Raw genomic sequence first — 22,624 nt, 5'->3', positions numbered from 1 at the left:
TACAAAACTTAGCCGGACGTGGTGACGTGAGCCTGTAATCCCAGCTACTCGGGAGGCTGAAGCAGGAGAATCACTTGAACCCAGGAGGCGGAGCTTTCAGTGAGCCGAGATGGCGCTAATGCACTCCAGCCTGGGTGACAGAGTGAGATTCCGTCTCAAAAAACAAACAAAAACAAACACTACCTAAGGCTCCTTCAGGTTTCCACCTGGGTCCCATTAAGCCACAAAGCAGGATTTGCTTCACTCGTCTGTATTACTGGGCAGAGGCCACTCCATTCAGTTGCAAGTCTGGATGACTATTGGAGTCACTAAACAGGGATAGGAACTGGATCAATCAGTGCTTTTCAACCCTGATTATCCAAGCCAGAAAGATCAGAGTATCTCAAAGTGGAGTCCTGCCATTGCTATTATTATGTTTTTTAAACGCTCTCTACGTAAAGGTTAGTGAGGGTTGAAAGCCCCAGACTGGATAATCCACCAGGTTCTCCTCCATCTCTGAGGTCTGGGAGTGTGCAGGGCACTCGCACTGGGGAATGGATTCTTCGGCTTTGGAAATCTGTTCTTCTCTCCTTTTCCCTTTGCCTTTTCTGGATTTAAACCTCCTACATTCTCTCAAGAGCCTTTTTTTTTTTTTCCCTTTCCTCACTATGTCATTATTGATAAAACTAGGCAAGGAGTAGATTCTGGGGTTCTGAGGAGAGTTGGGGAATGGTGGCAGAAGAAAGAGGTTACAGTTGTTTAACTTATTCTGTCACAGGGAGGTAGCAAGCAATGTGGCCAACTGCAAAGAGCACTAACTCGGGATCTGTCAGTGATAGCTACATGGCTATGGGAAGGATCTAACTTCCGGCCCTGTATTTCCTTATATTAACATAGACATCATAGTTCCTACCCGTTGAATGTGGGTAGGAATTTCACTTTCTCTAAGCAGCCTTGTCTGATCAATCCTCTTCCACCTCATTATCCTGTCATCGCATCTGGCTATCTTCATTTCTAGACTGCAACTTAGACTTTCGTGTACCTACACTAGAAATTCCATTGCGAGTGTAGACCGCACCTACACTGATGTGTCCACACAGCCAGCACAGGTTACACTTCATAAGTATTTATTGAACGACTGTCCGAACATCTTCCCTGCCTACGCTCAGTGTCTTTTGAGACATCAAATGGGTGAATGTGCGCGAAGTGCTGTGTGAGCTGTAAACTTCCGTTCAAAGGTACAGCATTGTTACTTTCAACACTTTAAAGAAAGAACAAATGTTACCTGCAGATTGGGATGGATGACAGCAGCAATTTCTCCATTTTCATCCCTGGGATAATCAACTTTCTCTATAATTTTGTAGACCTCAATGGCACAGGGAGGAAATTCTTTTCCTATGACAAAAGCAATATGTATCAATGGCAACTAAAAAAATTCTCTGGGCTGGCCGCGGTGGCTCACACCTGTAATCCCAGCACTTTGGGGGACCAAGGTGGGTGGATCACCTGAGGTCGGGAGTTCGAGACCAGCCTGACCAACATGGTGAAACCTCGTCTTTACTAAAAATACCTGGGTTGGGATTATCATAGCTACTTGGGAGGCTGAGGCAGGAGAATCTCTTGAACCTGGGAGGTGGAGGTTGCAGTGAGCCATTGCACTCCAACCTGGGCAACAAGAGTGAAACTCTGTCTCAAAAAAAAAAAAAAAAAATTCTGGAAAAAGGGAAGTTGATAATGTAAGGAAGAAACAATAATAACAACAACAACAGTAACAAAATGAAGACAGCGATGGGGAGAACAGATAACGTTTAGTTAAGGATGTTCATAAATGGTACCAGGCCAAAAGATGTCCTTGAATGTTCCTGTCAGCACCCTGTCCACAAACACGCTGAAGACAGAGGCAGAAAACAGAACTGAAAAAGCCAGTTGGGGAGAAAAAGAATCTGGGTCTGGGGGTCAGGAGACCTGGGCTCTAATCCCCTGGCTATGTGGCCTTGAACAAGATGCTTAACTTCTTGAGGCTCCCCTTCTTGACCTACCAAATGAAGGTCTTGGATTAGTTTATCTTGGAGGACCCTTCCAGCTATGATGTTTTATGACTGCATATTTTCAGGAGGAGTTCCAGCAGCTTAGGTGCTTCAGTCTCGTGCTCTTTTTCTTTCTTTTCTTTTCTTTCTTTCTTTCTTTTTTTTTTTTTGAGATGGAATCTCGCTCTGTTGCCCAGGCTGGAGTACAGTGGTGCGATCTCGGCTCACTGCAACCTCCACCTCCCGGGTTCAAGCGATTCTCCTGCCTCAGCCTCCTGAGTAGCTGGGACTACAGGCGCCTGCCACCACACCTGGCTAATTTTTGTATTTTTAGTAGAGATGGGGTTTCACCATGTTGGCCAGGATGGTCTCGATTTCTTGACCTTGTGATCCGCCTGCCTCAGCCTCCCAAAGTGGTGGGATTACAGGCGTGAGCCACCGCGCCTGGCCTCTTTTTCTTAACTAAGTACATTAAACACTTGGACAGCTCCTGAGTAATGAGATCTTGCGATGCAGGCAGCCTGCCAGTGGTGGACACCAACTTCCAAAGATGCAGCAACATCAAACAACCCAATTCCTAGAAACTTGGAAAAGGAGTAGTTTACATACATACCAGGCTATCTCTGAGCAAACAGGATGAACTTTTGGTCCAATGTAGGGCCCGTAGCGTGTTATGGTCACAACTCAAAGGAAAGCTTTCCTTTGCCTTTAGAGCAGAGTTAGAATGGAGATACCCAGTGATCACTTCTGTATCAGTTAGCTTTTGCTGCATAACATACTACCCCAGAATTTAGTGGCTTCAAACAACCACCTCTTAATTTAGTTCATGATTCTGTGGGTTGGTTGGAAAGTTTCTTCCGTCTACACTGGCTTTGTGGATTTTTGATTATTTTGCTTCTGCCTTTGTGGTAAGCTGACAGCTCACCTGGAGGCTGGATCCTATGGGATGGCCTCACTCTTATGTCTGTCAGCTGGAGTTGCGTGACTGTCTGTTAGGGTGCCTGAGTTTTCCACCTCAAAGGCTTTCACTATCCAGCGGGCCAATGTGGGCTGTGGCACATAACGGTACATGTACAGGGTTTCCAAGAGCAGGAAGAAAGCAAGCTCCAACGTGCAAGTGCTTTTCAAGCCTCTTCTATGGCACAAAACAAGTCATGTGGGCAAGCCAGCTATTCCAGGAGTGGAAAAATAGACTGTCTCTCTGAACAGAAGGCTACGAAACATCACACTGTCAGGATGTGGATGCAGGAAAGGGAAGAATTAAAACCTACCACACCTTCCGAGATGAAGATGGGAACTTACCAGATCTCATTTCTTTAAGCCAGAAAGTTCGATAGGAAGAAAGTAAAAACTGATAGAACACAAAGGAGTATGTTTTTGCTACTTACAGTTGGAAGCAGTCTTGAAAGCCTAACTTCCATCTATGTTTGAGTATTCTCTGTATCATTCTGGCCATCTTACAGACTCAGAAGTAAGATGACTTCTTACAGCCTCACAAAGTGTGGCCCGTTTCATTGCTGCTCAGCTTTGTTAGTAAGAAATTTCTGTCTCGCTGGGCGCAGTGTCTCAGGCCTGTAACCCCAATGCTTTGGGAAGCCGAGGCAAGCAGACTGCTTGAGCTCAGGAGCTTGAGACCACCCTGGGCAACATGGCAAAACCCCATCTCTACAAAACCACAAAAACTAGCTGGGTGTGGTGGCGCACGCCTGTAGTCCCAGCAACTCAGGAGGCTGGGTGGGAGGACTGCCTGAGCCCAGGGGCTTGAGGCTCCAGTGAGCCCTGATTACACCACTGCACTCCAGCCTGGGCAACAGAGTGAGACCCTGCCTCAAAAAAAAAAGAATTAAATCTCCCTGAGTGCTTTATCATTGATTCCCTTCTGCCCTCTGGGTCACAGAAAATATGTCGAATTTATTTCCAATGTAGACTTCTTTCTTTTCTTTCCTTTTTTTTTTTTTTTGAGACAGTCTCACTTTGTCATAGAGCTGGAGTGCAGTGGTCATGATCTCGCTCACTGCACCCTCACCTCCTGGGTTCAAGCGATTCTCTATCACCTCAGCCTTCAGAGTAGCTGGAATTATAGTGCCTGCCACCACATCCATCAATTTTAGTAGAGACGAGGTTTTCCCCATGTTGCCCAGACTAATTCCCTGACCTCAAGTGATCCTGCATATGGCCTCCCAAAGTCACAGAAGACCACCAGGCATGAGCCACAGCGCCTGACCAGGAAATTATTCTCAATATGGTTTCAAGCTCTTCGACATTCTCAATGCTCTCCTTGGCTAATTTCCTCTTTATAGATGTTTCTCCTGGATTATGGATTCAGAATTTGTTCACGGTTCTCTCAGTGTTGTTTATGCAAGGCAGAAAAAGACCATTACTTCCCTTATTCTGGGATTTTTTTTTTTTTTTTTTTTGAGGCGAGTCTGCGGCACATTGCCAGGCTGGAGTGCAGTGGCGGATCTCCAGCTCACTGCAAGCTCGGCCTCCCAGGTTCACGCCATTCTTCTGCCTCAGCCTCTCCCAAGTAGCTGGGACTGCAGGCCTGCCACCACGCCCGGCTAGTTTTTGTATTTTTATTGAGAGGCGGGGGTTTCACCGTGTTAGCCAGGATGGTCTCGATCTCCTGACCTTGTGATCCACCCATCTCAGCCTCCCAAAGTGCTGGGATTACAGTCTTGAGCCACCGCGCCCGGCCGGGATTTTTTTTTAAACATAAGAACAAAAGTTTGTCCCTGATGTTGTTAACTTTAAATAGTTATTTTAAACAGTTGTTAAAGATTGTCAGGACTTCTTGGGTCTGCCTTCTCAACCAGGATGTTTTCCTGCTATCTTCCTGCGACCTGTCACTTAGGTAAGCATGTCACATATGTCTTTATCCAAGTCACTAACTACAATTCCGAGTAGCACAGAGTCAAGAATGAAGCCCTTCTACACACTTCTTGAGACTTTTCACGTGGCGGCAATGATTCATTTGTCAGCATTCTTTGGATACGAGTGTGCAGTTGAAAATCCATCAAGCTGGATAGTCTAAATTAATCATGGTTGATAATTTCTGAGTTGCAGAATCCTTTGCTTAAGTGAAATGTTACACAGAAGAGCTCTAACATACAGAAGAGCTCTGGCTGAAGCAGAGATAAGGGGTAGGGTGTTCTAGGAACTGCTTTTCTCCACCCTTGTGATAGGGTTCTGCGGACCATGATCTGAAAACCATGTTTTCTACCCAGATTTGTGGCCTTCTATCTGAACGTATCACTTCTTAACATGTTGTAGTCCTACACTTACTATTCAAAGGGTTTATTGTAAATATGTTGTGATCTTTTCAACATATTTACAATAAGGACCTCAGACAAAGATGGTAAAAAGCAGAATTTCAGTTTTCATGATTTTGGACTCAAAGGATTCCCAAGCACAAAAGGAATGTCTGTGATCACAGTAGGATGCACAATCTGAGGTTAAGGAATTTACTCCCCACAGACACCGAAGTGCACACCAGCTCTGTTACTATAATTGCCCATTCCTCAACAACAATTTCAACTCAGTCTGTTGGAATAATTGTTTACATAGAATGCCTCTTGGATTTTAAGCACTTATTTTCCATTTTAAGTAAACTTAGTTTTTATAATTAATAGACTTTTTAGTGCAGTTTTAGATTTATCAAATAAATCAGCAGATAGTACATAGAGCTCCATATACCCACCTCGTCCACCAGTCCCCATTTAATTAATTTTTAATTACAGAAATAATACATAAATACATTATTCTTATTGAATATAATTAAGACAAAATTAGCCTGGGTTTTCCCTCCCCTCCCCGGTAACCACTGTTATCAGTTTGGTGTGTTTTCTTCTAGGACTTTTCCTGTGATATGTTAACATATATGTGTATCCTAGAAGGTGATGATTATTATTATAATTTTTATTTTTATTTTTATTTTTTTTGAGACAGAGTCTCGCTCTGTCGCCCAGGCTGGAGTGCAGTGGCCGGATCTCAGCTCACTGCAAGCTCCGCCTCCCGGGTTTACGCCATTCTCCTGCCTCAGCCTCCCGAGTAGCTGGGACTACAGGCGCCCGCCACCTCACCCGGCTAGTTTTTTGTATTTTTTAGTAGAGACGGGGTTATTATTATAATTTTAAAGCCAGTTGGTGTACTGAATGTCTTGGTCTGCAGTTTGCTTTCTGCTAATTACCAATGTGTTTAGAAGATTCTTCCATGTGAGTTTAGTTAACTGTCCAACAGGTGGACATTCGTGCTGTTTCCATTCTTTTGCTGTTATCAATGATGCACGATAACAATCTTTGTAAACAACATGTTGCTTGTGCTTGTGTTTCTTTGAGATGTGGAATTGCTGAGTAATAAGATTGGTGTGTTTTAAGAAGTGGATGCTGTAAAATTATCCTCTAAAATGTCTTTACCAACTTATATGTTCACTTATATGTTCACCAGCAGGTAATCAGAGTGTCCCCTTTTCCTACACATTTACCAACGCTTGATACTGGCAGACTTTAATATTTTCCCAACCTAATGGGGGAAATGATTTCTTATTTTAATTTGCATTTCTCTAATTACTAGTGATGTTGAACATCTTTTCATATGTTTACTGGGCGTTTGTATTTTCTCATCTTTCTTTTCTTTTTAAAATGGAGATTAACAGGAAATAAGGATTTAATGTGGAGTCTTTACTTGGCAGCTGCTTTTCTTGAATGTGTCTATTCTGGCCATTGAGGAATAGCTGAAGTGAATAAAAATTTTAAAAAGCAGTTCATATCATTAGCATGGCAAATTTGACCCAGGCTCCAATTGTTATTTAAATGTTTGGTGGTTAAGTTTGATGACGTTGCCTTCATTACTTACTTACCTTCATTGAAATGATGTATAAAATCGAGAGCATGTTTAATCATTTTTCTCATTTGATCCAAGATATCAGCTCTCAGAACCCCTTGAGGCTGAGGACCAACTTCTATACCTAGGTACAGAAGGAGAGATAGTAACATTTATATAAGTATTAAAATATATTCTAAAACTAAGCATTTTAATGTATCAAAATGTTGAATTATGTTATTAAAAATTATTAAAAAGGCAAACCATGTAGCATTATGGAAAATATTTGAGACATAATATTTGAGGCAAAACGTAAAGCTGAACATCTACATGTTCAAGTTAGATGCACAGTGAATAAAGACTGGGAAAGAACATGGAAAAAATCAGTGATGTTAGAAATAGGAAACTCTTGTGGTCTTTTTTCTTTAAATTTCCTTCAGTATTGCTAAAATATTTAAAAGTCATAACATAGTAAAAGAGGTGAACAAGTTTATGCTGACAAAATAATAGGTGGACCTGAAGAGAAACTGTTAACATCTAACATTTAGCTGTGACGGGAGGAAGGACATCTATTTTTATAGATTTCACAGAAATCCAGACTAGATGAATCATGGGTTTCAGTCAATATGACAATCTGTGTGACCCTTGAGCACCTATTTTGCCCTTAACATAACAATCCATCCTAACACAATAGTGCAATGGTTTTAATTTTTTTTCCCCCCCGAGATGGAGTCTCACTCTGTTACCCAGGCTGGAGTGCAGTGGTGTGATTTCTGCTCACCGCAACCTCTGCCCCCCAGGTTCAAGCGATTCTCCTGCCTCAGCCTCCTGAGTAGCTGGGGTTACAGGCATGGGCCACCATTCCCGGCTTATTTTTGTATTTTTAGTAGAGACAAGGTTTCACCATGTTGGTCAGGCTGGTCTCAAACTCCTGACCACAGGTGATCTGCCCTTCTCGGCTTCCCCAAGTGCTAGGATTATGGGCATGAGCCATTGTGCTCGGCCTGGTTTTAATTTTATGCAGGAAAAACTTGTGTTCATTTCTTCTAACTCATATGAAATGATGCCTGTACTATTCGGTCTACTTTGTATGGCTGTTAAGCATCCATCCTTATACGTACAAAACACTCTTTCTTTAAACTACTTTTGTAGACCCTCCCTTCCTGTTCAAGTCTCCCACAAAGTCATCTCCCTAGTCACCACCTTCTCCATTTGTCAAACCATTTACCAACTGCACCACCCTCATTCTCTTCCACCCATTAACATACTGCGTTCTTTTACACTTACCTTGTTTTCACCCGCTTCTGTTATTTGCTGCTACACAAAATCTTATCATATTCTCTTGCATCATTTTTTATTTGTTGTGCTTAGGTTTCTTGCATATATGCATGAACATATATTTAAGTATATGGTGTCGTAAATGTGGCTAAGGTATGCATCTGAGAATAAATGACGTATACAAACGTGTATATGTCTGTAGGAATACTATAGAATACATTGTTGTTTGCCTACCCCAAATCCATTTCACCTTCCTCCTTTTTCTAATAGAATCCTGATTTTAGTTGGGCTTCCAATCTTCCAGATAGGTAAATTTTTATCCAGTTCAAGAGTAAATGTTGAATAGTTTAAGTCAATCATAGTAATCCCCTAGTCAATGATTTAAGAATAAAGGAATCTTTATTATAATGTACAAAAGTATCAATACTTGAAGTAAGGAATTGGAGTAAGCTAAATATCCAAATATAGGCAATTAGCTGAAACGAATCAAAGGCTTAGCAATAAGAGATACAGATCCTGTTTCTCTGTGACACCAAATAAAAGCTTAAGATTTCCAAACTTTCAAATATCAATCTTGGGCTATGATATTTGTAGGCAATGCTACTCTTAGCCAGAACAAACATCTGCTCGTATGTTTGGCCCTTACGAGTTGAGCCAACTCTTTAAAATATTTCAATAGGAAGGAATATTAAGCTCATTGTAAATAATCAGAAATGTTATATGTTCTCCTTCCAACTTTGCTGTTTTATTGGGAATATTTTTATATCATGCACTCATTGGAAAAAAGCATGTTTAACATTAGAGAGGCAGTCTTTCTGAGTCAACATTTTATAATACGCTAAGAATATTACTGCATACAAATTTTGCTTTAACTTCTAGTAGGCACCTACAAGGACCACCTTTGTACTCTGTTCCCAAGGCAGAAGAAATATGACAGGATCATTCTAGGTAAACCTTATTCTGGAAAGAAGCAGTTTGCTGCAGCCACTCTTATGATCATACACACACACACACACACACACACACACACACACACACACAAATACGGGAGAGTGACTGGATACAGCTTTCTCCTAACTTTCTCAGATTAACCGTGGTCTCATTTGAGACTTAGAAAAGTTATTTGTATAATTATTGTTCATTCAGCTCCACCCTGACTGCTGTAGCCATGTCCTACAATCTAAATATTCTGCTCTGATGAGATCTTGCATTGAAAAGTTAATTTTTGGTTCGGACAATAGGACCACCAAAGATGGCCATATAAAGTTCCCCTTATTATGCACAGAGTATCAATACTTGAATATCCAGAATAAGTTTAGATTTTTATTTATTTATATTGTTTGCCAACCTGAGTTTAAATTAAATTACTCTTGGCTAAACCATCTGAGATTTAACAAAAAATATTTTCAGTCGTAATTTTAATTGTAGCGTAGTCTGCCGATAATTATGCTAATGGGATGCTCAGGAAAGAGAATGGAATAGAGAAGAAAGAGGGTGTTTGAGAGGGTGTATGGGAGTGTGGGGCTGCATGCTGGAAGTTACCAGAAGGTAAAGATGAAGTCACAGCCTAGTAACTGGCAGGATGAACAAGTGAATAGATGGCAAACAGCTAGTGAAACGTCTATTGCAAAGCAGGTGGTAAGAGGGATGTGGAGAGAGGATTCGTCATGGATCTTTTGCATTTCTGCAAGTCTCGTGAGCAAGACATGGACTATTTTTGTTCCAGATGATCTTTTCAAGGATGTCTGCATAGTGAACAGCCTTGGAAGTTAGGGATGGGGTCTTCCTTGGGGCAAAGGACACTCGTGCCTACTGCCCATTATAAAAATGAAGGTTTGCAGCTGGACGTGGTGGCTCACGCCTGTAATCCCAGCACTTTGGGAGGCCGAGGCGGGTAGATCACTTGAGGTCAGAAGTTTGAGACCAGCCTGGCCAACATGGTGAAACCCTGTCTCTACTAAAAATGCAAAAAATTTGCTGGGTTTGGTGGTGGGCACCTGTAATCCCAGCTACTCGGGAGGCTGAGTCAGAAGAATTGCTTAAACCCAGGAGGCAGAGGTTGCAGTGAGCTGAGATCACGCCACTGCACTCCAGCCTGGGCAACAAGAGGGAAACTCTGTCTCCAAAAAAAAAAAAAAAAAAAAAAAAAAATGAAGGTTCCCACAGCTCAGGGTTTCTCTCCTAGAATGCAACCACTGGCATGGACAGCTGCCATCTGGCTCTCTACATGTCACCCTGTGGGAACTGGAGCTTGGGGAATGGTGCAGAAATGCTGACACTCTGCTCTTACTACTGTCGATAATCTATCCTTTGTCTCTGTTGTAGGAGTCTTGTGTCTTCTACTGGCATCCACTCAGAGGTGCTAGGCTAATGGTTAGCTTGTAAGTCGGGTGAAATTTCTCAGATCTTTGGCGGGTCTTGATAAGGAGAGGGCCAGAAAACAACGTGGAGTAGGTCACCGGCAGCACAAGTGCTTTGGAGACACAGATCCCTTTGCCTTTCTGATCCAGTCAAATCTGACCACTGCGGACAAGCTCATGAATGTACGTATTACCAGTGTAGGATGGCTAGTATTTTTTTTTTTTTTTTTTTGAGACGGAGTCTCGCGCTGTGTCACCCAGGCTGGAGTGCAGTGGCGCGATCTCGGCTCACTGCAAGCTCCGCCTCCCAGGTTCACGCCATTCTCCTGCCTCAGCCTCCGAGTAGCTGGGACTACAGGCGCCGCCACCGCGCCCGGCTAGTTTTTTGTATTTTTAGTAGAGACGGGTTTTCACCATGTTAGCCAGGATGGTCTCGATCTCCTGACCTCATGATCCGCCCGTCTCGGCCTCCCAAAGTGCTGGGATTACAGGCTTGAGCCACTGCGCCCGGCCTATTTTTGTTTTTGTTTTTTTGAGATGGAGTTTCACTTTTGTTGCCCGGGCTGGAGTGTAATGGCACGATCTCGGCTCACCGCAGCCTCCACTTCCGGGGTTTCAGCCATTCTCTGGTTGGCTAGTATTTTATACATGGTTACAGTTATAGAACCTGTGTGGGAAGGAATGGATAAGTTTGTATGAGTCTGTGTGGGATATGTGTGATTAAAACTGTGAATGAGGTACAGGCGTGATGGCTCATGCTGGTAATCCCAGCACTTTGGGAGGCCAAGGTGGGAGGATCGCTTGAGTCAGGAGTTTGAGACCAGCCTGGGCATCATGCCGAGATCCTGTCTCTACAAAGAATGAAAAATTAGCCGAATGTGGTGGCACGTGCCTGTAGTTCGAGCTACTCGGGAGGCTGAGATGGGAGGATTGCCTGAGCCCAGGAGGTCAAGGCTGCAGTGAACTGTGATCGTGCCACTGCACTCAGCCTGGGCAACGGAGTGAGAACCTGTCCCAGAAACAACAACAACAACAACAACAACAACTGTGAATGATGATCGTGTGTGTGTGTGTGTGTGTGTGTGTGTGTGTAATTGTGTACTTACTGGTAATTTGAGCTAATATTTAATAAGCATATATTATTAGCCCACAGAAGCAGGTAGGGAACAGAGAGTACTAAGATACATGGAGAACACAGTGTATCAAGCATGGCATGTCATCAGTTAGGGGTGTGGGGCCTTTGTATATGACATTCTGTTTTCCTTAAAGTGTTGTCTGAGGACCAGGACTGGTCCACCAATTGTCGGCTACTAGTCCCAGGCAAGATAAGTACAGATGTTAAAGTAAGTGTTTAGAAACTTTTATAGCAATTTGACATTGCTGCAACATTCAAGTATGTGATCGTTTTTCTAGAAATTCATTTTTAAATTATATTTTACAAAAGTATTGCTCTATAGCAGATTGGAAATAAACAATGGCCTTTCATCACAGATAATTTCAAGACACTTGTCTAGAATCCTGTTGCCTGCTCTCAGTTTTTTTTCCTTTTCTCCCCCAAACACATACACACAACCTCAAAATGGATCCCACTCCTTCGGGCCTTCTGTGATCCATCAAGACTGGGTTAGGTCTTTCCTGCTCTTCCCGTCTTCTGTTTTATTGCCCCTGTTTAGCATTTATCACTCTGTGCAGTGATTACTTGGTTACCTGTCTGTCTTCTCATCAGATACGAAGCTCTTTGAGGGGAGACTGTGTGTCTTGCTCATTGTTCTGTCCCCCGCACCTAGCACAGGGTTGGTCTCTGGTAGGCACACTATAAATATTAGTCAAATGTACACATTTCTGGAGTAATTAATGCTGTAGAGTGGGGTCAGGGAAAGTTCTATAGGAGGTGACAGGTGAACTGAATCTGGAGAATGAGAAGAATTGTGCCAGACTAAATAGAAGGGCCAAACATTACAGCAAAGGGAACATGAACAAAACCAGAAAGCTGCTCAGTGAAATTGGGGAAATTTGCTACAGTTAGAGCTTGCCTGGAACTAAATTCTTGTTACTTGACAATTATAAGCCTAAGGATATGGAAGGTAGCTGTAAATGTTTTTTTAAAAATAATTTTCTCGGCCGGGCACAGTGGCTCACACCTGTAATCCCAGCACTTTGGGAGGCTGAGGCGGGTGGATCACCTGAGGTCAGGAGTTTGAGGCCAGCCCTGGTCAATGTAGTGAAACCCCATCTCTACTAAAAATACAAAAATTAGCCGGGTATGGTGGCACATGCCTGTAATCCCAGCTACTAGGGAGCCTGAGGCAGGAGAATCACTTGAACTGGGGAGGTGGAGGTTGCAGTGAGCTGAGATCATGCCTTTGGACTCCAGCCTGGGTGACAGAGCAATACTCTGTCTCAAAAAAATAAAAATAAAAAATAAATTTCTCTGAGTTTCAGCTAGGACATATTTTATTGAGTTATGACAATGGGAACTATGACTTACCCACAGGATACTTGGCTATAGAACGGGTGGTCGCGTATTTGAGGGAAGGATGCTCAATAAGGTAAACATAGCAGGGGAGTGGAGCCAAAGAAGTCTGAAAAAAATCGAAAACGTCTTTCTTATTATGTAAAAACCGTATGTTTTGTTCTCTTTGCTTCAACGGGGTCAATAATACCTTCACTACGTTTTACTTCATCAACTAAGATTGGTAAAACAGCTTTTGTGAAACACTTTAAAACCCAATGTTGTTATAGCTTTGAAAACATACAAATAAATTATACAATATAAAATTCATATAAAATTGAATTATCCAATGTCTTTCCAGGTAAAATGTACATTAAATAGTTCTCCAGAACCATGATCAAAACGCATGAAATAAATGTTCTTTCTGAATGGATGTGGTGATTTTTGTTTCATCACGGGTTACACTAACTATTTAGCTTGGTATTTGTTTCTTTCTTTTTTTTTTTTTTTTTTTTGAGACGGAGTCTCGCTGTGTCGCCCAGGCTGGAGTGCAGTGGCCGGATCTCAGCTCACTGCAAGCTCCGCCTCCCGGGTTTTTACGCCATTCTCCTGCCTCAGCCTCCGGAGTAGCTGGGACTACAGGCGCCCGCCACCTCGCCCGGCTAATTTTTTGTATTTTTTAGTAGAGACGGGGTTTCACCGTGTTAGCCAGGATGGTCTCGAACTCCTGACCTCGTGATCCGCCCGTCTCGGCCTCCCAAAGTGCTGGGATTACAGGCTTGAGCCACCGCGCCCGGCCATTTGTTTCTTAAAACAATCCTGTTTCTCTTCCTGTGGTCCAGCTCTCTACAAATGTTGGGTGATTCCTGTCCTCCTGCTCATCTGCATGAAAATGGAAGACAGGCCTCTTTGTTTGGATAACAAAGTGTCAGCGGTACTGCTTCCAAGTCTGGCAACCAAAGCATTCAGCTCTCTCTTCTACAGGCAACGAAGAATAGCTGTATTATGATCTCCTACCAGGACCACTGCCCAGTTATTGTCCAAAACTTAAGGGAAACAAAACTAATAATCTTTACTGTAGGCTAGGTATCAGGCTAAATGCTTTAAATACTTCGTCATTTACGGCTTTGAGTACCCTTATGGGTAAGTGTTGTCATGACACCAATTTTATAAAATGAAGGAGGCAAGGTTTTGGGAATGGTGCGTTTTGTCTAAGTAAGGGAGGGGACTACCCCCATATCATCTTATGCCCAATTTCTGCCTCCAAAGAAAGAAGAAGTAAAAACTAAAAGGCAGAAATGAAATCCACAGGCAGACAGCCCGGTGCCGCGCCCTGGGCCTGGTAGTTAAAGATCGACCCCTGACCTAATTGGTTCTGTTATCTGTAGATTACAGACATTGTATAGGAATGCACTGTGAAAATCCCTATCTTGTTTTGTTTCGATCTAATTACCGGTGCATGCAGCCCCCGGTCACGTACCCCCTGCTTGCTCAATCACGACCCTCTCACATGCACCCCCTTAGAGTTGTGAGCCCTTAAAAGGGACAGGAATTGCTCACTCGGGGAGCTCGGCTCTTGAGACAGGAGTCTTGCCGGTGGCCCCCGGCGGAATAAACCCCTTCCTTCTGTAACTCGGTGTCTGAGGAGTTTTGTCTGCCAAGTTTTGTCTGCCGCTGGTCCTGCTACATGAGGTTAGTGAAGGAGAAAGTGAGGATCTGAGCACAGGCCACACTCTTTCCTCTCGATCATCCTTGCTCTCAGGAAAGAAGACTACTACACAGAAATAAGCATACGGTTCCTTATGTGTGTTTCTGGTTGGTTGCTATTTTCTAGCACATTTTCTTTGAGATTTCTGAGCCTTAAAATGATTGACTATATGAAGCGCTGAAAGATTAGATGTGTTCTGGGGTGTCTAAATCAAATGGGGACGAGGGCAGGACTGAAGGGAGGCAATCTTTTTATCACTGGGCTTTAATCGACATTGAAGGGCTATTTCTTAAGTTTCCTAAAACCTTGTAATTGAGATGCCATACCATTTAAAGTTTTAATATTAATTTTACTTGGTTTTGACAAATTGACCATACCATTTACATTTTTAATATTAATTTTACTTGGTTTTAACTAATAGCCCACAATCTGATGGCTGTCTGGATAAAATGTATAATTTTATAGACCCAAGAATCCACAAGTGTTTTAGTACCTTGTTAATTGTGTTTATTATTTTACTTATTTCCTCTCTTTTTCTCCTTCCTCTCACCACTGCCTCTGTGTTCTGGCAGCACCCTTTCCCCCAACCACAAGCCTGGCTGTGGAATAAATCCCATTTCTCTTGCACCTTCCCTCGTAACCGTTTTCTGATTGTTTCACATCCATAGTTGACTTAAAAGTACAAGTCCTTGGCTAACTTATAAATTAATAACATTAACCTTACCTTAATATAATGAAACATCTGAATTAAAAAGTTATTCCTGGAATCTTCAAGAATAAGAGTGCACCCCATGTTAGAAGTGGTGTTGTGAAGGTCAAAAATAATGTCATAGGAATCTTCACCATCTTTTGGACCAAATAAATGATATATTTCTTGAGCCCTTCTCACTTCATATGGCAAATCTTCTGACATTTTTTTGCTGTTACAAGCGGAAAGGAAAAGATTACCAACATCTGTGCCTGAGATAATATAAACATATAATAAGAACACAGTGTAAAAAGAACCCGTTGCCAAATCTTTAATATGAAAAATCTGTGTGGGAAGTAAAAACTTACCTGAAATGTTTATATATGAAAAATTACATTCTTTTTCTTCATTTGATTCCATATAACTAATATTGCATTGGCCTGCTTGCAAAGTAATATGTTCATTTATGTGGTTGGTCATGAATAGGACATATGAAACAGAATTTGTCATTTGATTTCAGTCTTGAACACGACCATTAATTTAATGAACAGTTTCTTAGTAGTTATGGTACACTGGGTTATTTATTATGGGACTAGAGCATCAAATGCATCTTTTTTCACCCTACTTTAGCTAATTCTAGTGCACAAATGCAGTCACTTAGGGGCTCACATAATCTAAGTAGAGATCCTTTTAACTTTTTGAGACAGAATCTTGCTCTGTTGCCCAGGCTGGAGTGCAGTGGCCCAATCATGGCTCACTGTACCCTCAAACTCCTGGGCTCAAGCAATCCTTCCATCTCAGCCTCCCGAGTAGCTGGAACTACAGGTGTGCGCCACCATGCCCCACTAATCTTATCTTTTGTGGAGATAGAGTCTTGCTATGTTGCCCAGGCTGGTCTTGAACTAAAACTGCCTTTGCAAAAATTATAACTGAGACAGCAGTTATTACAATGAAAGAGATCTACTCTGACTCCTCCTTGCTTCTAATCTCCAAGCTATCCTTGTTCGTGCCTGGGTGTAAACTGAACTAACTTTGGGAGGAACTTATAGTTTAACTTTGAAACAAAGATGAGGACAGCCTTTTCCCAAAACAAACCCCTTCCTTCCTGGGGACTAGACTGCCTTTGCAGGACTAACAGATTAGCCACAAGATTAGAAATTATGGCTTAGGAGTTATGCAGCTGGAGGCCACGAGATTCTGAACCTTCTGAAATTGCTCCTGGGGATAACACCACTATTGTAAAACCTAAGATCAGGGCTTGAGATATTTTGTAAACCCTGAATTGACAGATCAGCTGGCACCACCCAGATGGATAAACTGGCTTATCTGGTCTCGTGGTCCCCACCCAGGAACTGATTCAGCGTAAGAGGAGAGCTCCAACTCCCTATGATTTTACTCCGATCTGACCAGCACTCCCGACTCACTGGCCCCTACCCACTAAATTATCCTTAAAAATTCCAATCTCTGAATTTTCAGGGAGACTGACTTGAGTAATAATAAAACTTTGGCCTTCTGTACAGCCGGCTCTGCGTGAATTAAACTCTTTATTGCAATTCCCTTGTCTTGATAGATCAGCTCTGTCTGGTCAGCGGACAAGGAGAACTTGCTGGGTGGTTACAGAAGTCTTGGCCTCAGGCAATCCCCCTGCCTTGGCCTCCCAAAGTGCTGGAATTACAAGCATGAGCAGCCACACCTGGCCTAATTAGAGTTTTTTTTTTTTTTTTTTTTTTTTTTGAGACGGAGTCTCGCTCTGTCGACCAGGCTGGAGTGCAGTGGCCAGATCTCAGCTCACTGCAAGCTCTGCCTCCCAGGTTTACGCCATTCTCCTGCCTCAGCCTCCCGAGCAGCTGGGACTACAGGCGCCCACCACCTCGCCTGGCTAGTTTTTTTTTTTTTTGTATTTTTTAGTAGAGACGGGGTTTCGCCGTGTTAGCCAGGATGGTCTCGATCTCCTGACCTTGTGATCCGCCCGTCTCGGCCTCCCAAAGTGCTGGGATTACAGGCTTGAGCCACCATGCCCGGCCTTTAATTAGAGATTCTTAATTGAGGTCCAGGAACCACTAGAAGTCCAGGGACAGAATTTTCAGAGCCCGTAACCTCTCCACAAAGGCCACAAGTTTGCAGGTACAGATATATGTATTTTTTCTGGCACAAGGGCCAATAGTTTTTCTTCCATTCTCAAATGGGCCTCTATCCTCTCCCCCCTTCCCACAATGGTTAGGATACATTTTTTTCCTAGATATAATGTTTTAAATTGACTTTTCCTCATTAAACCATTCGACCACATTTTCCTAAAATTCCATCTATTTGTATTCCTTGGTTATTTTTGCTCGTATCTTCAAGGGATCTACTATGTACAACGGGGTAATTCCTGCCCAGAATGCGATCAGGAAGGTGGAGTAGTTATTTTCTGACTTTGAAGCAAAAACCATGAGGACAAAGCCGGCATGTTGAGACAGTGCAGTGGGAAGGTAGAGGGAACCTTTGGCATTGATGATATCATGTGACTGCTGCGCGAACCCTGGACTGCCTAGCTCTGGATTTATTATTTGTGAACAAGAACGCTTATTTGTTTAAACCACTATTTTCAGGTTCCTATTATATGCAAACCAAGCCTAATGGATTTTTATACATTTTAAAAGTTAATTCATGAAATAACCCCCTGAGGTTGCCCCCAACGATTTTGGTTCTTTATCATTCTTTCCCATTTGAGTACATGGTGCTAGTATCTACCCAGTTGCTCGGAGTCAAGTCTTGGAAGCTTTGAAAAATGATGGACACGTCTCATGCCTGCAGTTGAGCTCCCATTGGAAGAGTCCCAAAGGATGAAGAACAGGGAAGTGTGAGATTCTGAAGGGCATTAGCCATACTAAGTTGATTAAATCTATTCTGGATAAACTTTTAAATAATCCTCAGCAGGGGAGAGACATGATCAGATTTGCATATTAGGATGATTCCTAGAGGTATCAGATGGAAAATAGATGGCAGGAAGGGTCAGAGCAAGTCTGGATGCAGAGACACTCTTTAGGAGGCTCTTCTGACTATCCACAGAGGAAATCAACTAAGGTAGTAAAACTGGAGAGGAAGGTGAAGTACTTGCAAGGAGTAATTGGGAGGACTTAGTGACCCGCTAGACGTGGGAGATGAAGCACTGGGAAGGTTCTAGGGTGATTTTCGTGGGACTTGGTGGAGAATGATGCTACCACTGAGATGAGGAATACAGGAAAATGAATAAATTTGGGAGAGGTAGATGGAAGAAGTTAATTAGTTTATTTTGTAATTTTTTAACCACCCTGGGGACAGTCTAGTCTCTGAACAGTGTTAACAGTAAGGAGTAGAAAGTGAATTTAACTGAGAAGACTGTGCTCACTGAAGTGCATACTACTGGGTGCTCATAAACTCACCCCAGTCCATTCCACAGCTATTTGGGAAGTTAATATGCCGACTAAAAGTTATTCTTCAACAAATTCTTACTTGTAATATAAAAGTTAGTTAACAGCTATCTTAGGTCAATAGAGAAGCATGAATTGTGTTGACATAACCTCAGTCATAAAGATAAAGCATTTCTCAAATTAAAAGTTATGCTAGCAAAAATATGATTTGATACAAACAGGATGACTGCTGTATAAGTGCCCTGAAAAACATCTATGCCATAAAGTGAGGCATGTTTCTATTAAGAGTAGTGTCCATCTTTTGATCTGTGGTGAGACTAAACCTAAGGAATGATCTAACTCAAATTAGAGTTGATCAGAAAACAAGCACATAGAACAGAGTGGCTAGTTGTACCTGTGCGTATCTTATATCTTAGCTAGTAGTCTACCAACTCCTTGAGGGGTAGAAACCATGTTGTACAGAGCTGTGCACTCCCCCAGTACCTGGCACAGTGTTCTGAGAAAAACAGATGTTTCATAATATTTTTTAGTAAAAGAAAGAAAGCAGCCGGGCGCGGTAGCTCACGCCTATAATCCCAGCACTTTGGGCGGCTGAGGCAGGCACATCACCTGAGGTCAGGAGTTTGAGACCAGCCTGGCCAACATGGCGAAACCCTGTCTCTACTAAAAATACAAAAAATCACCCAGACATGGTGGCAGGCGCCTGCAGTCCCAGCTACTCGGGAGGCTGAGGCAGGAGAATCACTTGAACCCGGAGGTGGAGGCTTCAGTGAGCTGAGATTGCGCCATTGTACTCCAGCCTGGGCGACAAGAGGGAAACTCCATCTCAAAAAGAGAAAAAAAGGAAGACGTGGTAAAAAGCAAATATGTGGAGGCATATTATATCTACAGTGGTAGCTATGATGATGTTAACAAAGGCAAAAACAATAAGGACCTAACCTAGCATGTTATGACTGCATACGTTGTGTGCAATATATTATAAATCAGCAAAATTTAAACACTGAAAATTCGGGTGAAGTGTCTTGAGTTCTTATCTCTGGCATCCCATCTACGACAAGCCATCACAGAAGTTAAGTATGTCTGCTGCTTCGGATCATAAATATCTGATGTCTTCTGGCAAAAGATATTTAATCACTCTTTCTTTCAACAAATATTACTAGCAACATTACATGTTTTGAACTAGAACTTTATGTATTACCGTAAACATAGTTGCTTGAAAACGTAGTAGTGAATTTCCTAAAAAGCTAACAATTATGTATACAAGCATAGCGGCCAAACACTAACTCAGTGCAAAGGATTATTAAATCTGTTTCTTTCAGGGTATGATTTAAAAACAAATCCCTTTTCTATGTATTGTCTCGGTCTGTATACATTTGAAAAGAAAAACTTAATAATCCGATGCTTAACAAAGTTTATAAAAGAGCAAGTGAATGCCTAGTTCAGATAATTGTGTAATTCACAATGCAGTATAATTAAAAGTGAAAGTGATCTTATTCAACATAGCGACTGCACGTATGGACATGAATTATCATCTGCATATACATAGATGTGTTCTCTTTCACACACCTACCACTTTTCACACAACAGACATACATATACAATACAAAACAGAGTCTTACCCAAGATTTTCAAGGTCAAAAATGCGATTCAGGTCACAGTCAATATATCTGGTACATTTCTTCACTGCTCTGGGGTTAGTGATAAATGGTTTTACCTCCAGCCCTGTTCTCTGAATCTCAGCGCCATTCTCTAGCCAATGCTTAACCAGAAATACTCCAGTTAGCTCATTCCCATGGGTTCCTCCAAAGATAGCAATCTTTTTTATAGGTTCTTCAGCAATGTGACAAGAAGTCATTTCACCAAGTAGTTTTTTATCTGATTTCTGCAATTCAGAAGAGAGATCAAAGGAAATGTGATTTTCTTAAGAAAGGTTTAGAAATTTAAATCAAAATGAGACTTTACCCAAAGGGCAAAGTACAGAATTCCCCTGAGTGGAGTATATTTTAATTTTCTGTTACAAGTTCTGAGCCCTGTTTATGGACACTGTCTTCTTTAGCCCTGCCCTTTACCATATTTGGATTAAAATATGCAAAGATCAACTAGAGATACAGCTGTTTACTTTAACTTCTAACTCCCTCAGATGGTCAGTAGATCTAAATACAGTAATAAATTCGCATTTCATTCTAATGCAAAAATTCTGTTCTTTTCCTCAGCTAGGATGTTGTCCAGTGAGGCTTTCACAATTACTTGTCATAATAAAAAAAGTTTATACATTTCTAATCTCAAAAAATAAAAAAAGTGGCCCACTCAGTATTTCCACGGGCACTTCAAAACCTTTCTTCTCTGAAATGAGTTCAAGCGTGTTTCATGATCTGAGGGCATTTGAATCTCACCTCTAAGAACAGGCAAAGGCTGACCCTCAGAGACCTCCTCTTGAACCAGCACCCGTTCTTTCAGAATGCTTTTTCACAGTCAGAAACAGAAGGGCCAAATCAGTGATCACTTGGGACTTGAAAAACTACCCTGAAACATCCCTTCATTTCTTTCTCATGAAATTTTTGGTAATTCTGTGTTAACTTACTTATGAATCTTCCTTACTTTTTTGCCTAAATACGAAAGGAAAGACAACTGTTAGTAACTTTCAAGTCTTTGTGATGCCTGCAAATGTCTTGGGACACGCTGCGTGTGCTAGCCGCATCATGTGAACTCATAGACACGGCCTAATTCACTGTCAGCAGGGACTCTCCACTGGACTGTGTTACTCGAAAGGGGGTCTTATTAGGGGAAATTATCCAGAATACTAAGATGATTACATCCCTTTGGAGAAATGACTCTGAGCCAAATCTGATTTGATTTCATGCTCAATCACCCAGAAAGTCAAATATGTTCAAGTACTGGAAATACCATGCACTAGTAATGCCAGGTTGTGTGATAGAGGGTACAATAAGAGTAATTGGTTACAACTGCGCAGCAGTTTAATTTATAATGTTCTTCCACTCCATTTATTCATACATTAATTTTATACGATAGGGTGGGTTAGGTGTTGACATCCCCACTGCAGGGGTAAATGAAAGAGAGGTTGGCCGGGAGCGGTGGCTCAAGCCTGTAATCCCAGCACTTTGGGAGGCCGAGATGGGCGGATCACGAGGTCAGGAGATCGAGACCATCCTGGCTAACATGGTGAAACCCTGTCTCTACTAAAAAAATACAAAAAACTAGCCGGGCGAGGTAGCGGGCGCCTGTAGTCCCAGCTACTCGGGAGGCTGAGGCAGGAGAATGGCGTAAACCCGGGAGGTGGAGCTTGCAGTGAGCTGAGATCCGGCCACTGCACTCCAGCCCCAGCAACAGAGCGAGACTCCGTCTCAAAAAAAAAAGAAAAAAAAAAAAAAAAAAAAAAGAAAAAGAAAGCGAGGTTAAGTAACTCAGTGAAGGTTCTGCAGGGATGTAGGAGAAACCAGGCCTGAGACCTATGTTTCTCATTCCAAGTCTAGTGTTTTTTTACAGGACAATAGGATGCCTCTCTGTTATTTTTGGTCTTCTTCACAGTTCTAGTTTTGCTGTTTCAGAATTCACATAAACAGCCATTACAGTGTGTTCAGAAAACAAACATGCATACAAACAAAATACATGGTGGGAAAATAAAATACGAATGCTTCCTAATATTTAATAAACCCAATTGAATATTCTTCCTTTAAGAGCTTAAAATGCAGAGATAGAGAAAGCAAAATAACCAAATCAAATCTACATATTAAAATGACTGTTCTAATAGAAAAAAAAAAAGCTCCTGTAGCCTTTGACTGTCTGTCCACATCCATGTACACTGAACACTTCAGACGGTGTAGAGATGATGAAAACACACGTGAAAGTAAACAGATGACAGTTGTTTAGTTGCTTTGGTTTTAAGAGCAGTAACTATGGT

The 22,624-nt window shown here is 42.0% G+C and overlaps 2 protein-coding genes across 6 annotated transcripts in view; one reads left to right on the top strand and one right to left on the bottom strand.

The window, feature by feature from the left end:
- SPATA22 (spermatogenesis associated 22) overlaps window positions 1-22,624 on the top strand; it is a 68,967-nt gene that overhangs the window by 17,639 nt on the left and 28,704 nt on the right. Inside the window, exon 1 of one of the 2 annotated variants that reach the window (XM_017950260.3) lies at window positions 4,837-4,860. The exons of the other annotated variant lie outside the window; for it this stretch is intronic. The gene's annotated coding sequence lies outside the window, so the exon portion shown is untranslated. Of the gene's footprint in view, window positions 1-4,836; window positions 4,861-22,624 lie in introns of those variants that run through there. 2 annotated transcript variants of the gene reach the window in all.
- ASPA (aspartoacylase) overlaps window positions 1-22,624 on the bottom strand; it is a 40,595-nt gene that overhangs the window by 17,588 nt on the left and 383 nt on the right. For 3 of the 4 annotated variants that reach the window (XM_021928544.2, XM_009189366.4, XM_009189365.4), the window contains exons 1-5: window positions 20,325-20,742; window positions 15,350-15,545; window positions 12,954-13,047; window positions 6,865-6,972; window positions 1,265-1,374 (exon numbers count right to left, since the gene is read on the bottom strand). In XM_021928544.2, the coding sequence (XP_021784236.1) occupies window positions 1,265-1,374; window positions 6,865-6,972; window positions 12,954-13,047; window positions 15,350-15,545; window positions 20,325-20,560 (744 nt within the window). In that variant the 5' untranslated portion in view covers window positions 20,561-20,742. Of the gene's footprint in view, window positions 1-1,264; window positions 1,375-6,864; window positions 6,973-12,953; window positions 13,048-15,349; window positions 15,546-20,324; window positions 20,743-22,624 lie in introns of those variants that run through there. The other variant, XM_003912098.5, reaches the window with a different exon arrangement.

This window comes from Papio anubis, chromosome 17 (genome assembly GCF_008728515.1).
Source record: "Papio anubis isolate 15944 chromosome 17, Panubis1.0, whole genome shotgun sequence".
NCBI lineage: Eukaryota > Metazoa > Chordata > Mammalia > Primates > Cercopithecidae > Papio > Papio anubis.
Note: the sequence above shows the minus strand (reverse complement) of the source record. Positions and strands in the feature narration are given on the sequence as shown.